Source organism: Lithobates pipiens, unplaced genomic scaffold (assembly GCF_037356315.1).
Source record: "Lithobates pipiens isolate NorthernLeopardFrog02 unplaced genomic scaffold, aLitPip1_a1.2 Scaffold_1, whole genome shotgun sequence".
NCBI classification, from domain to species: Eukaryota; Metazoa; Chordata; class Amphibia; order Anura; family Ranidae; genus Lithobates; species Lithobates pipiens.
In genome coordinates this window covers 209,468,997-209,485,524 of record NW_027507685.1, presented here as the reverse complement: position 1 = coordinate 209,485,524, position 16,528 = coordinate 209,468,997, and the positions used below count along the sequence as shown (strand labels likewise).

Below are 16,528 nucleotides of genomic sequence, written 5' to 3'. Positions count from 1 at the left end.
TATCCCTCAGCATCAGGTGAGGTCTACACAGTGCCCGGGGACACCCATCTGCCCCCTCCCCCGATCTAAATAATGATGAGGCCGTCTGTCTATATACTGCCATAGCCTGCCTGTATGCTGCCCTAGCCTGCTTGTATACTGCCCAGCCTGCCTGTATACTGCCCTAGCCTGCCTGTATGCTGCCCTAGCCTGCTTGTATAATGCCCAGCCTGCCTGTATACTGCCCTAGCCTGTCTGTATACTGCCCCAGCCTGCCTATATACTGCCCCAGCCTGTCTGTAAACTGCCCCATCCTGCCTGTATACTGCCCAAGCCTGCCTGTATACTGCCCCAGCCTACCTGTATACTGCCCCAGCCTACCTGTATACTGCCCCAGCCTGTCCGTATACTGCCCCAGCCTGCCCGTATACTGCCCTAGCCTATCCGTATACTGCCCTAGCCTGTCTGTATACTGCCCTAGCCTGTCTGTATACTGTACTAGCCTGTCTGTATACTGCCCTAGCCAGTCTGTATACTGCCCTAGCCTCTCCGTATACTGCCTTAGCCTGTCCTTATACTGCCCTAGCCTGTCCTTATACTGCCCCAGCCTATCTGTATACTGTCCTAGCCTGTCCATATACTATCCTAGCCTGTCCGTATACTGTCCTAGCCTGTCCGTATACTGTCCTAGCCTGTCTGTATACATCCCCTAGCCTGTCTGTATACATCCCCTAGCCTGTCTGTATACATCCCCTAGCCTGTCTGTATACATCCCCTAGCCTGTCTGTATACATCCCCTAGCCTGTCCGTATACTGCCCTAGCCTGTCCGTATACTGTCCAAGCATGTCCGTATACTGTCCAGGCCTGTCTGCATACTGCCCTAGCCTGTCTTTATACTGTCCAAGCCTGTCTGTATACTGTCCAAGCCTGTCTGTATACTGTCCTAGCCTGTCTGTATACTGTCCTACCCTGTCTGTATACTGTCCTAGCCTGTCTGTATACTGTCCAAGCCTGTCTGTATACTGTCCTAGCCTGTCTGTATACTGTCCTAGCCTGTCTGTATACTGTCCAAGCCTGTCTGTATACTGTCCTAGCCTGTCTGTATACTGTCCTAGCCTGTCTGTATACTGTCCTACCCTGTCTGTATACTGTCCTACCATGTCTGTACACTGTCCTAGCCTGTCTGTACACTGTCCTAGCCTGTCTGTATAATGCCCTAGCCTGTCCGTATAATGCCCTAGCCTGTCCGTATACTGCCCTAGCCTGTCCGTATACTGCCCTAGCCTGTCCGTATACTGTCCTAGCCTGTCTGTATACTGCCCTAGTCTGTCCGTATACTGCCCTAGTCTGTCCTTATACTGCCCTAGCCTGTCCTTATACTGCCCTAGCCTGTCCTTATACTGTCCTAGCCTGTCTGTATACTGCCATAGCCTGTCTGTATACTGCCCTAGCCTGTCTGTATACTGCCCTATCCTGTCTGTATACTGCCCTAGCCTGTCAGTATACTGCCCTAGCCTGTCTGTATACTGCCCTAGCCTGTCTGTATACTACCCTAGCCTGTCCATATACCTATGGACCACAACTGAAGAAATAGGTGAAGAGGCGCCACCAAAATCTCCACCCCGCCACCTCCACTGTATACATGGAGAGGGCAAAGGGGATGGACTCAGGGGCAGAGTCAATGAGGGTGTCAAAATGAGGTTTTGCCTAGGGTGTTAAAAATCCTTGCACCAGTCCTGATCAAATTCATGAAAAAAACATCTCAGTGCTGCTGATTAATGCAACCCGATCAATAATTTTCTGTACTGGACGATTAACTCATCCAAGTCTAAAATCATCAGAATAGAAGCTACAGTATTCTTGCTCCAATGTTTGCCACTTTGATCATTTTTATTAAATAACGTGTTGCTCAGATAATAGCATTGAAACATGTATGGCCACTGAGCTTACACATGGTTCACAAGTGTAGTTCTGGACATATTGTTTACCGTATATATTATGGTATATATTATAACAAAATTCTGTTACAGAGACCTAGGTACCTCCCAAAAACATCAAGTCAACTACAAGTCAAAATATCCACCTGGGGCGTGAATAGGGTAGCCATCCTTTCTTCAAGCCAAACCCTGAACACTTTAGCGGTGATTGTGATAGTGGCGGACAATCTGTCACTAACAGATCCTCGCTGGGAGGTACACTAGTGGACTGACACTGACATCTCTAGTGACACTAATACAGTGATAATACTGTACACTGTCATTGTACTAATGACACTGGCTGAGAATTGGTTAACATTTAGGGGCAATCAAGAGGTTGACTGTGTGTCTAACATTGCATAATTTGTGCTTTTTGTGCTGTGAGTTGTGCTTATATACAGAGTGCAGAGTTCAGGTCATAGTACATACAGGGTTCAGGGCACAGTATATACAGAGTGCAGGGTTCAGGGCACAGTATATACAGAGTGCAGGGTTCAGGGCACAGTATATACAGAGTGCAGGGTTCAGGGCACAGCATATACAGAGTGCAGGGTTCAGGGCACAGTACATACAGAGTGCAGGGTTCAGGACACAGTACATACAGAGTGCAGGGTTCAGGACACAGTACATACAGAGTGCAGGGTTCAGGACACAGTAAATACAGAGTGCACGGTTCAGGACACAGTACATACAGAGTGCAGGGTTCAAGGCACAGTACATACAGAGTGCAGGGTTCAAGGCACAGTACATACAGAGTGCAGGGCTCAGGGCACAGTACATACAGAGTGCAGGGTTCAGAGCACAGTATATACAGAATGCAGGGTATAGAGCACAGTATATACAGAGTAAAGGTTTTCGGGACACAGTACATACAGAGTCCAGGGTTCAGGGCACAGTATATACAGAGTGAAAGGTTTCAGGGCACAGTATATACAGAGCGAAGAGTTTCAAGGCACAGTATATACAGAGTGTAGGGTTCAGGGTACAGTACATACAGAGTGCAGGGTTCAGGGCACAGTACATACAGAGTGCAGGGTTCAGGGCACAGTATATACAGAGTGCAGGGTTTAGGGTACAGTATATACAGAGTGCAGGGTTTAGGGTACAGTATATACAGAGTGCAGGGTTTAGGGTACAGTATATACAGAGTGCAGGGTTTAGGGCACAGTATATACAGAGTGCAGGGTTTAGGGCACAATACATACAGAGTGCAGGGTTCAGGGCACAGTACATACAGAGTGCAGGGATCAGGGCACAGTACATAAAGAATGCAGGGTTCAGGGCACAGTACATACAGAGTGCAGGGTTCAAGACACAGTACATACAGAGTGCAGGGTTCAAGACACAGTACATACAGAGTGCAGGGTTCAGGGCACAGTATATACCGAGTGCAGGGTTCAGGGCACAGTACATACAGAGTGCAGGGTTCAGGGCACAGTACATAAAGAGTGCAGGCTTTAGGGCCCAGTACATACAGAGTACAGGGTTTAGGGCACAGTAAATACAGAGTACAGTTTAGGGCACAGTAAATACAGAGTACAGGGTTTAGGGCACAGTACACACAGAGTTCAGGGTTCAGTGCACAGTAAATACAGTGTGCAGGGTTCAGGGCACAGTATATACAGAGTGCAGGGTTCAGGGCACAGTATATACAGAGTGCAGGGTTCAGGGCACAGTACATACAGAATGTAGGGTTCAGTTCTCTCTCATTACTCCTTTAAATTGCATTCTCATGAACAGATGCGTTGACGTCACGCCAGCTGATCAACATATCAGCTGGAGTGGCTTTGTGCTCTGCGCATGAGCAGACCAATCTAAGGCATTTTTCGATGGAGGCCATTTCTTGATAGAACACCAGCACATCCCCACATTGCAAACGCTGCCTCTCTGCAGCCAGATCGTCCAGGAGGTGTAGGCATTCAGGTACCAGGATCAGAGAAGGTGCAGCCTACCTCCCGAGGCCCCCCTCTGGCCCATGACAGTACTGCATTCAGGGAGGCAAGCTATCAAAAAGCTCCGATCCTAGGAGGGCAGATTTAACTGACAGGCTGGGAGGGACTGATGTTGTGTCTGGGTTCCATCCCGTGCTGGTGGCAACCCTAGGTGTCAAGGCAAGCTGAGAGTAGAGACCTCAAAGTGGCTCTAAAGGCAGAAGGTTTTTATTTTAACCTTAATGCATTCTCTACATTAAGGTTAAAAACCTTATATAAGCAGCCGTCCCAGCCCCCCCCCCCCCCAATACTTACCTGAGTCCTACCGTGATCCAACGATGTGCACAAGAGCCTCAGGTCTCCGGGGACTCTACCTCCTCATCGGCTGAGTTATTGGCTCCTGCTGCCATCAATCACAGCCAGTGAGCCATTGAGGAGAGAGAGGGGGTGTCGCCAGGGCACAGCTCTGTGTGTGAATGGACACGCAGAGCAGCAGAGAGGAAGAGGAGGATTGGGGCTGCTCTGTGCAAAATCACTGCACAGAGAAGTTAAGAAATTACATATTTGTTTTGTTTTTTAAAAACAAGTGATGGACTCAAGGTGTGACCACCAGCCTAGATGGAAAAGATGTGAAATTTACAACTATGTTTTTTTTTTTTTTTTACGAAAGGCAAATCCACTTTTACACTGATAGTGCACTTGGAAGTGCAGACGCTGAATCTGAGGGGCGGATCTGAAATGAGGGGAAACTCTGCTGATTTTATCATCCAATCACGTGAAAGCTAAAATGCTGTTTTTTATTTTCCTACATGTCCCCCTCGGATCTATAGCGACTTTACTTCCAAGTGCACCTACAGTGCAAAGTGGATTTTCCTTTTAGTAAATAACCCCCTATATGCAAACATGCATCGGAGTCCTACACAGATCCAAAATTCAATGTTTTTACCCAAAAGTGGTTGCATATCTTGGAAAGTGTGGACTGGAATGGGACAACCTGATGAAAATCAAGATTGTCCCTACTTCACATGGACTAGATGTAGTAGTAGCTCTTCCATCACGGAAAGGCCCCAGGCTTTCTAAATCTGGTATATAATAATGAATGCTTTCATTCCTAGATGTGCAATCCGTTGGGTCCTGATGGGTTCCAACAAAATATTTTAAAGCAGTAGCTTGAACATCCCGACTGCTGGGGATAATATCCGTTCAACAGTTAAATTCTCAGACCAGCTAGTATCCCATGAAACAGACATTTAGGCCCCCTAAATAAAAAGGTTGCTCCCAACAAGATCACCGCCACATTATACAATAAGCACTGTAGATATACAGAGAAGATAGAGTCATCACAATGATCGGCACCAAGGGATGACCTCAGGCTGCTGGCTGGCATGGCTTACTAGCTCACTCACCATATTTCTTGAGGTAGCCTTGGTGTATGGGGGACGAATCCATCTCCATTCAGATCTTCCATCAGAGACAGAGAGAGACAGATGGGAGTGGGGGGCAGCGCAGGGATGCAGCAATATGACTGATCCCTTAATCCCAATGGCATCCTATCAGAGAGTAAACACATCACCCCCCCCCACACTGCCAGCCTGATTCACATCAACATCACACACAGCTGGATGGATGGCAATACTACTAAATGTCTGCATCCCATAAGAGAGACTTATGGGGACCCTCATCTGGCTGGCTCTACAACGAGCATTTGAAAAACATAGTCATACTGTAAAGGTATCCGAAACAACAAATCTTAAAATCGATATTTTCATTGCCTTAAGAATGTAGGTGAAAATAATAAAAATGATATGTGCATTAGCACAGGATTATATATAAACCACTGCTCTTTACAGCACTAGTATCATTGCCCCATTTATACAGTATACATTCAATTACTATTGTAACCCATTCAATGTGATTTGGGTATATATTACATTATTATTATTATACAGGCTTTATATAGTGCCAACAGTTTGCGCAGCGCTTTACAACATGAGGGCAAACATTACAGTTACAATACAATTCAATACAGGATGAATCAGCTCGTTAGAGCTTACAATCTAGGAGGGAGGGTATTACATTTCTAGGAAAATCATATCCCAATATTAGACTTAAAAAAAAATATATATTTTCCATCAAATAAACCTATTTTTCAAAAAATCCTTGACTTATTGTAGGGAAGGAGCAGCCTATGGGACCAGCGCCCCTAGTGCCATGTGCCATGGGAGGAAGCACCATCCTCTTCTTTTAGGCCACACATGCGCAGTATGTACTTTATTCTGTTGCAGTCACTGAGCCCATCATAGGTGACAAGAAAAAGTATGCACTGCTTATGTGTGAGCTGAAAGAAAAGGGTGGCATTCCCTCTCATGGCACTAGGGAGCGCTAGTCCCAATGGCTGCTCTGAGGTTAGAATAACTCAGGACTGAGCCATTGTTTGCTGTAGAGGATTTTAACAGAGTTTACTTTCTCTTTAAAGCGTCCCTGCTCTGCCCTGTTCTGCCACACACAAATGCTCACGGGCAAATAGGTCCAGCATGCGTTTGTAAATGGCAATTGCACCACACATGTGGAATATCGCCATGAATGGGAAGTAATTTTAGTGTCAGACCTCCTCTGCAGCTTTAAAAGCCTTTTAAAGTGTCACCTATGGAGATTTGTAGGTACCGTAGTTTGGCGACATTTCACAGGGAGACGCAGTTTTGTGAAATGTTTAGTATCTAGTCGCGTAACCTTATCTTTTATATTTCCACAAACAGTTGGGTATTATATTTTGTGTTTTTGTGTGTTAAAATTCATTAAAGTGTAAGGCCGCGTACACACGCGGGGACTGTTCGCTCAACTTTGTCCGCTGAACAGTGTTTCAGCGGACAGTCCGCTCGTGTGTGGGCTTTCAGCGGACAGTTTCAGCGAACAGTCTGCTGAACAAAGTTTTTCGGAATTTCCGAAAAACTGTCCGCTGAAACTTTGTTTCAGCGAACAGTCCCCTCGTGTGTAGGCTTGTTCGTCAAACTAAGTTCCGCGCATGCTCAGAAAGGATTTACACGCCGAAGGTTGCATTGCAGTGTATAGGACGTCGTTTTCTAGTCCCGTCGTACGTGCCGTTCACGTCATCGCGCACGGTTTCAGCGGACTGTTCGTTCATCGTGTGTGGGCAAGTCCGTCCATGCTAAGTTTGAGCGGACTGTCCGCTGAAACTGTTTGACAAACAAAGTTGAGCGAACAGTCCCCGCGTGTGTACGCGGCCTAAGAGAAAGGGAATGTGGGACTTTAAATGAGGCTATTGATTTGTGGAGGTAGAGTAGTTTGAAAGTATATTTAATTGGCATATTGAATGTGACAATACATAACAATGATGCACATAGTAAAAATGATTTCATAGATAGATAAATAATTGAAAATTCATATATATATATATACACATGTCATTTAAATGGCGCTATGCAGTGTGGTAAATGATAAGAAAGAGGGTATGGTATTTGGTTCTAGATGATGAATCTAAATTGGTTCCTATTAACGGGCATATGAATGCATCCTGAAAGCCCAACGAGTTTCGTGTGTGAACACTTCCTCAGGGAGGGATGCTCAAATTTGGTCTACAATAAACAAAATGGAATTATACTAGTAAGGCACTGAACATACCAGGAAAAAGCAATTGCCAATCCTGATTACTTACATAGAGTGGAATGCAATGGTATGTAGCAGGGCCAGGACCAGAGGGTTGTCTAACCCAGGAGAGGAGGTATTCTGAAGCCGCGTGTAAGAAAGGCACACAACAAGCACCCTCAGAACACAGATTTCCAATCTTCATAGTGTATACGAAAGATGGATACAAGTGATGACTGCCAAAGAGTCTGGATAAATATAATATCCATAAATAAATGGTTTTGGTGAAAAAGTGGATAAGAGTAACCAGGTTAGAGTGTATATAAGAAGGTGAAAGCCTTGTGAGGTGGTGATAGTATACGGAAAACCAAGATATCAAAGTGTGACTATTGAAATGAGAAAGTATATACAGAGACATCCAGGGCAGTACCAGATTACCATGTTCATATTTGGTTGTAGATGATGAGTCTAAATTGGTTTCTATTAATTTTCAGGATGCATTCATATGCCTGTTAATAGGAACCAATTTAGACTCATCATCTACAACCAAATATGACCATACCCTCTTTCTTATCATTTACCACACTGCATAGTGCCATTTAGATGACGTGTATATATATATATATATTATATATATATATATATATATATATATATATATATATATATATATATATATGAATTTTCAATTATTTATCTAAAGATCTGGGGCTAGAGCCCATAGCAACATGGTAAAAGTCACATGCTTGGGCGGGCATACACATGTATATAATATGTGTGTGTATATATTCCCAGAGAGACTCCCCTTACATTAGGATCCCCAGAGAGCCTCCCCCTTGCATCAGGATCCCCAGAGAGCCTCCCCCTTGCATCAGGGTTCCCAGAGAGCCTCCCCCTTGCATCAGGATCCTCAGAGAGCCTCAGACTTAAATCAGGGTCACACGAGAGCCTCCCCCCTGGATCAGGGTCCCCAGAGAGCCTTCCCTCCCCTTGGGGACCCCTGCAGAGACTCGGGGCTATGGGCCCGAGATTCGGGGCTATAGCCCCAAAAGCCACCCCCTAGTGACGCCACTGATCTGTACTAACATTTTGTCATTAATATATGCCTCTTAATCAATATGTATTTGTCTATGTATTCATGAGGTCCACAACATGTGTGCATATGTGTGTATATACTGAATATGAAATAATTTTTACTATGTGTATCGTTATTATGTATTGTCACATTCAATATACCAATTAAATATACTTTCAAACTACTCTACCTCCACAAATCAATAGGCTCATTTAAAGTCCCACATTCCCTTTCTCTTAGCCCTTGTACACACGGTCGGAGATTCTGACGGAATGTGTCCGATCGGACCGTTTTGTCGGATATTCCGAGTATCCGACGGACCAAGTTTATCAACTTGTTGGTAAAATTTTCCGACAAAATGCTCTGATCGGACATACTCCGATCATATGTAGAGAATTCCGATCGGACAAAGTGCCACGCATGCTCAGATCAAATTCCTACATCAAAGCTATTGGCTACTAGCGTGAACATAGTCCCGTCATAACGAAATAACGTCATCACGTTCTGAACATCGGATTTTCCGACAATTTTGTCCGACCGTGTGTATGCAACAGTTTCGGACAAAATCCATCGGACAAAATCCGACGGACAAAATCCCACGGATCTGGTTGTCGGAATGTCCGACCGTGTGTACAAGGGCTAACACTTGAACCAGGGATGGAGGCACATTTAAAGTCCCAAAATCCCCCCATATTTCATAAAATTAATTAAAGTGTATTTTTTCTAAAAAAAAATATGCGTTTGATGAACTGCAGCGCAAATATTGCATGACATAAAAATATGTAACACCCACCATTTTATTCCATAATGCCTCTGCTTAAAAAAACTATATAATGCTTGGGGGTTCTAAGTAATTTTCTGGCAAAAAAAATTTACATGTAGGAGAGGAATGTCAGAATTGGCCCATTCATGTCTGCCAAATAAACTTTTAACTTCTTGCCAAAAAAGGCGAGGCCATCGGGTAATGCCACCATTTATGCTTATAGGTACCACTATCCAAACAATTTCAGGTGTGATTTTAAATGGCAGATTGTCTTTAAACAATATTGTGCTGTGTTCTATATGCAGTTTTATGTATGACCACAAGATGGAGAAGATAGATAACCAGAATACAGCTCCTACAAACATCACCAAATCACATAACACTGACCGCTGTCTCGCCCATGGCTGCCTGTTTCCTATTATTCCAATTTTACAAACCCACTGGTACCCACCGTACTAGAAAAATATGCAGATTCATGTAATTGCTTGCTGCGGGTGACTGTATTTTTCTGCCACTTTTCATAAGTTATCAAGGGAAAATAAATGGAAATGTAATTAAATGATTTTAGAAATTTTTATTTTAGTTGTTTTGCTTGTCCCCAAACTTCTTTTTTCATATCTTGTTTTACTGCATAAAGATGTAAACCACTAGCTTTTTTTATGAATAAATTTTTAATAAACATATTAAAGGTTTCCCAGAGCACTTATTTAGCTCAAGAGGTAGCTCAGCAGGGATTGTCTTCCTTGCAACTCAGTTTATCTAAGCCAATGAATACAAAAGCAGTCACCACTTATGGGTCATCAACATATTGATACATATAATGATATAGCGCTCTTTAAAAAATAAAAATAATATATGAAATTATTTAAAAGTTCAATTAAATAATAAGCGACTTCCAATGCGATATCCTCGGATATGGTAATCAAATTAATACGCAGAAGAAGGAATAGTCATAATCCATTTAGTATGTAAAGGAAGAGGGGAACCATCACTTTTACATACGAAATGGATTATGACTATTCCTTCTTCTGCGTATTAATTTGATTACCATATCCGAGGATATCGCATTGGAAGTCGCTTATTATTTAATTGAACTTTTAAATAATTTCATATATTATTTTTATTTTTTAAAGAGCGCTATATCATTATATGTATTTGTGTATATATATTGTTTCCAGCAATATTTGTGTTAGCAGCTATTTTCGTTTTATATAGACTTATTTTGCTTTCAGCGCAACAAATTTTTCTTATATTTTTCATCAACATATTGAGTTATGGAGTCTGTGAACATAAAGCTTTTTTCATGAAGCTGTAAATAAATATAAATGCATATGTGAAAAGAAGCTTATATATCCACCTGCTGGCTCAAAAAAAAAAAAGCGCAAAATGTGAATATGTAAACAGTGCCTTGAAAAAATTGTATTCATACCCCCTTGACATTTTCCACATTTTGTCATATTACAACTAAAAAACATACATGTATTTAATTGGGATTTTATGTGACAGACCAACACAAAGTGGCACATAATTGTGAAGTGGAAGGAAAATGATAAATGGTTTTCAATTATTTTTTTACAAACAAATATCTGAAAAGTGTGGTGTACATTTGTATTCAGCCCCCCTTTACTCTGATACCCCTAACTAAAATCTAGTGGGACCAATTGCCTTCCGAAGTCACCTAATTAGTAAATAGAGTCCACCTGTCTGTAATTTAAAGGAGTTGTGAAAGCAGAAGGTTTTTTTTATCTTAATGCATTCTATGCATTAAAATAAAAAAACTTTTGTGTGTCAGCAGTCTCCCAGCACCCTCTAATTACTTAGCTGAGCAATGTCCACAAATGTCTTAGCTGTCCGGGACACTCCTCCTGATTGGCTGAGACACAGCAGCAGCGCCATTGGCTCCCGTGGCTATCAATCAAAGTCAGTCATTCAATCAGTGGAAAGAGGGGGTGGGGCCGGGCCGGTACTGACTGTCTGAATGGACACACGGAGCTGTGTCATGGCTCGGGTGCCCCCATAGGAAGCTGATGACCGTGGGGGCACTCAACAGGAGGGAGGGGCCAGGAACAGCAAAGAGTTATCTGAGCAGAGGAGGATCCAGGCTTCTCTGTGCAAAACCAACTCCACAGAGGAGGTAAGTATAACGTTTGTTATTTTTTTTTTAAACGAGACTTTACAATCACTTTAATCTCAGTATAAATATGGCTGTTCTGTGAAGCCCTCGGAGGTTTGTTAGAGAACCTTAGTGAACAAACAGCATCATGAAGGTCAAGGAAAACACCAGACAGGTCAGGGATACAGTTGTGGAGAAGTTTAAAGCTGGTTTAGGTTATGAAAAAATATCCCAAGCTTTGAACATCTCACAGAGCACTGTTCAATCCATCATCTGAAAATGGAGAGTATGGCCCAACTGCAAACCTACAAAGACATGGCCATTCACCTAAACTGACAGGCCGGGCAAGGAGAGCATTCATCAGAGAAGCAGCCAAGAGGTCCATGGTAACTCTGGAGAAGCTGCAGAGATCCACAGCTCAGGTGGGAGAATCTGTCCACAGGACAACTATTAGTCGTGTACTCCACAAATCTGGCCTTTATGGAAGAGTGGCAAGAAGAAAGCCATTGGTGAAAGGAATCCATAAGAAGTCTCCTTTGTAGTTTGCAAGAAGCCATGTTGGGGACACAGCAAACAAGGTGCAGACAAGATCAAAATTGAACTTCTTGGCCTAAAAGCAAAATGCTATGTGTGATGGAAAACTAACACTGCACATCACCCGGAACACACCATCCCCACCGAGAAACATGGTGGTGGCAGCATCATGTTGTGGGGATGCTTTTCTTTAGCAGGGACAGAGACGCTGGTTGGAGTTGATGGGAAGATGGATGGAGCCAAATACAGAGCAATTTTAGAAGAAAGTCTGCAAAAGACTTGAGACTGGGGCAGAGGTTCACCTTCCAGCAGGACAACGACCCTAAACATACAGCCAGAGCTACAATAGAATTGATTCAATTAAAGCCTATTCATGTGTTATAATGGCCCTGTTAAAGTTCTAAATCCAACTGAGAATCTGTGGCAAGACCTGAAAATTGCTTTTCAAAGAATCTCTTCATCCAATCTGATAGAGCTTGAGCTATTTAGCAAAAAATGGGCAAAAAATCTTACTCTCTAAATGTGCAAAGCTGGTAGAGACATAACCAAAAAGACTTGCAGCTGTAATTGCAGTGAAAAGTGGTTCCACAAACTATTGACTTAGGGGGGCTGAATACAAATGTATGCTGCACATTTCACATATATTTGTAAAAAAAAAATGAAAAAAATTTATAATTTTCCTTCCACTTCACAATCATGTGCCACTTTGTGTTGGTCTATCATATAAAATCCCAATAAAAAACATTTACGTTTTTGGTTGTAACATGACAAAATGTGGAAAATTGCAAGGGGTATGAATACTTTTTCAAGACAGTGTATATAGCTGTATATAAAATGCACTATTTACCTATCAAAAAGTTTCCCAGTGCTAAACCTTTCATCTGATTTCTAAATTGCTGCATTTGTAAATTTCAAAAGCCAATATAAAGGAATAGTAGTGGCAAAAAAAGCACGTTTGAGTTTAACCCCTTCACACCTAAGGTTAAAACAAATCCTAATGCCTAAGCACAATTTTTCAAATTTGACACGTGTTAGTAAATAACCACATTGTGCATCAACCTTGTTGTTTTCAGAACAAATTGGTCTTTTATTTGGTAGTAAATGGTTATGGATATCTCCTGATTTTGTTTTTATTACCAAAGTAAAACTGGCCCAAAATAGTAAAAAAAAATAAAAAATGTTTTTAAATGCAGCTGTATATTTCTTGTTATTACCATAACCTACCACCAAAGAACAACCCAAAATAAAGTGTCCTGCTCCTGACGATCGCAGCGATACCACATACGTACATGTCAGGTGTTGTTTGATACATAGTGCAGCCCAGAAGCAATAGTGTGCATTTTGCTTCTTTTTTTTGTTGTCCTAGCTAAAATATACTGATCCTGACCTTTGGCCCTGACCCTTGACCCAATCACTAAAACTGGCACTGACCTAAATCAAACCTTGATCTGCTGTAGGTATTTTTTCTTTATTTTTTTACACCACTTTTTTCTTTACCTTTATGCAAGGAAAGGGAATGATACAATGTATCTTTCCTCTCCATTCACAGAAAAACATAGGGGCGTGCTTCGCAGTGACTGATCACTGGGGTAGCCAATCAGAGGCTATCACAGCGATCAGCTGACCTGGAACCAGGAGACATGGGTCCTGATCATTAGTATGGAGCCCGGGCTCTTGGTGAGACCCCGGTCGACCCCGGTCTCTGTGCTGGGAATGCTCTGTGCGGGGAGATACACATATATGTGGCCCCACGGAAAAAAGCTCAGTGCAGTGAGGCCACAAATATGTGTTATGTCAACGGGAAGGTCCAAACCAGTCATTTTTTTTGTAGAATTCTCCTTTAAGGGGACATAGCTGGGGGTGTGTCCCAGGGCCCGGGACAAGGAGTGGGCAGGAGGGGCGGCTGCCCCTGGCACAATGGTTTATTGCAGGGGTAGGGGGCACCCTGACCCTAACCCTAAGGGAAAGGGGTGCGCAGTTTGGCATTTTGCCCTGGGCACTGGATGACCTTGTCCCGGCACTGGTGTGTCCTATGTCTACATACTTTTGCTAATAGGTGTGCCTCGTCCCCATTTCAGAAAGTTGGGAGGTATGCCTATAGTATATTTGATTCTCAATAATTTGCCATTTTTTTTTAGATTATAAGAAATTTTAAAACCAAGTAAAACAAAAAAAAAAAATGCACAATAGCAGTTCAGATATTCACATCACGAGCCTTCCATAGGCTGCTAAAAGCCTGATGAGGGCTACAACATTGATTGCAGGTTCAGCTGCGTGCTCTGGAACATGCACAAATGATTTGCCAAGAAAAGTTTTCCCAGGCACATTTTCTGGAATGTTTTGAAGAGCCTCCATGGGCCCCAAGTAACACAGCCACACTGCTGAGTCCAATGAAATAAACATCAATAGTAACAGAAAATTGTTTATGGAACAGAAAGGCATAAAATCACTTTACTTCCTTTCCTTATCGTCTACCACCAAAGATGGTCATAGAAAAAAAAAAAAATGTTCTTATGAATAAAGATTCAATGCTGGTCTATTTTTCTATGTCGCGTACACAATCGGACATTCCAACAACAAAATCCTGGACTTATTTCTGACGGATGTTGGCTCAAACTTGTCTACACGGTCACACAAATGTTGTCGGAAATTCCAAACGTAAAGAACTCGGTGACGTACAATACGTACGACGAGCCGAGAAAAATGAAGTTCAATAGCCAGTGCGGCTCTTCTGCTTGGTTCTGAGCATGCGTGGAATTTTGTGCGTTGGAATAGTGTATACAGGATAGGAATTTCTGTCTGCTGAAGGATCTATTGATGCTTGGCTGCTGAGAGATTCGTTGTTGCTTCTGGGGGTCTATTGTTGCTGGGGTGGGGTCTATTGTTGCGAGGAGGATCTGTTGGTTTAGGGGGAACCATTGTTGCTGGGGAAGCAGTCTAATGTTGCTGAGCAGGGAAAGGGGGGGTCTATCAGGGCTGTCTTTAAGGCAGGGCAAAAGGGGCAGCTGCCCTGGGCCCTGTCATTGTTGTGGGGCCCAAAGTAGCTGCCTCATACTTGCCAACTATCCCAGTTTAGATGTCCTTGTCCCTTGAAGTTTTAGCCCTGTTGTTGTGTACAGATGACTCACCTGCAGACTCTGTGTTTACATGTAAATAACTGGCATTCATATGCAAATAGCAGCGGAATTACTAAGCAAATAGCTGTGGCCAGCTGCATTGATATGTAAATAAAGGTGGCATTCATATGTATATCCTGCTTCCCTGCAGTGAGAAGATTATATGCTGTAACCTCTAGCAATCAGTGAGCAGTATTACTGTACAGCAGTGTTTCTCAATTCCAGTCCTCATGGCCCACTAACAGGTCATGTTTTCAGGATTTCCCTCAGATGAAACAGCTGGGGTAATTACTAAGGCAGTGAAACTGATCAAATCACCTGTGCAAAATAATGGAAAGCCTGAAAACATGACCTGTTAGTGGGCCATGAGGACTGGAATTGAGAAACACTGCTGTACAGTAATCTCTAGCAACTAATTAACAAGCAGAAATCATTTGCTGTAACCTCTAGCAACTGATCAGTGAGCCATAATGTGTGCTGTAACTTCTAGCAACCAGTCAATAAGCAGTAATGATATGCTGTAACCTCTGGCAACCAATCACAATCACAATTGCTGCCTGATCTGATACAGTAAACTGATTTTAAGTTCATCTTCTATTTATTGTATGTCTCAGAGCAGGTGGAAAGTGAAATTGCATGGGAGGGGGCCCCCCCAAAAAAAATTTGTCCGGGGTCCAATCAATATTAAAGACGGCCCTGGGGTCTATTGTTGCTAAGGAAGATCAATTGTTCCTGGCTGGGGTCTATTGTTGCTGGGGGGATATGATATTGCTAGGGGGGGTCTATTATTGCTGGAAGCAGAGGATCTATTTTACCGCTTTTCTTGTTATAATTAACAAATTCCATAAAATTATTTAGCACCACGAAATGGAACTTGGTTCTGTATTCTCTAAAAGGGGCGATACTGGGAGGTAGGTAGGTGGTGGAACCAATGGTTGGTGATCTTAGGTGGGTATGTGGCAGAGACAAGGGATGACTCTTGGGGGACCTATTCTCTGAAATAAAAAAACTGGATATTAGAAGGTGGCTGGTTGTACAAATATGATTCAACCAAAATCGGAATGCTGTGAGGGGGTATCAGCTGAGGGGTGAAGGTACATCCCAGAGTCCTGGTTATCTCTGGGAACAATAGTTGTGATCAATGATTTTCTTATGAGCTGTTGGCCGGTGTTCTGTCAAATTCTCCAACCCGTCAGAAACTCCAACTACTTAACTTCCGGTTTCTTGAAACGAGCAGTAATCTGAGTTTTTGACGAATTGGTGGTTGGACACAACACTGGCGACCGAATAGAGTCCGGTGCAGGATATTATGAGGGGAGTATCTTACTTCGCTTTGATACTAGCCACATGGCCGCCTCCGAAGCGATGACAACTTTGTCCTCATTAGCCGCTGTGCTGTCAAAACAGCTCAATCTTCCTGTACTAGACTCTATTTGA

The 16,528-nt window shown here is 42.9% G+C and overlaps 1 protein-coding gene across 1 annotated transcript in view; it reads right to left on the bottom strand.

Moving 5' to 3' along the window:
• Positions 1–5,374, bottom strand: part of LOC143982500 (uncharacterized) — a 46,137-nt gene extending 40,763 nt beyond the window's left edge. The window contains exon 1 of the mRNA XM_077481292.1: positions 5,294–5,374. Within this exon, the coding sequence (XP_077337418.1) occupies positions 5,294–5,342 (49 nt within the window). The 5' untranslated portion in view covers positions 5,343–5,374. The remainder of the gene's footprint in view (positions 1–5,293) is intronic.
• Between the last annotated feature and the right edge of the window lie 11,154 nt (positions 5,375–16,528).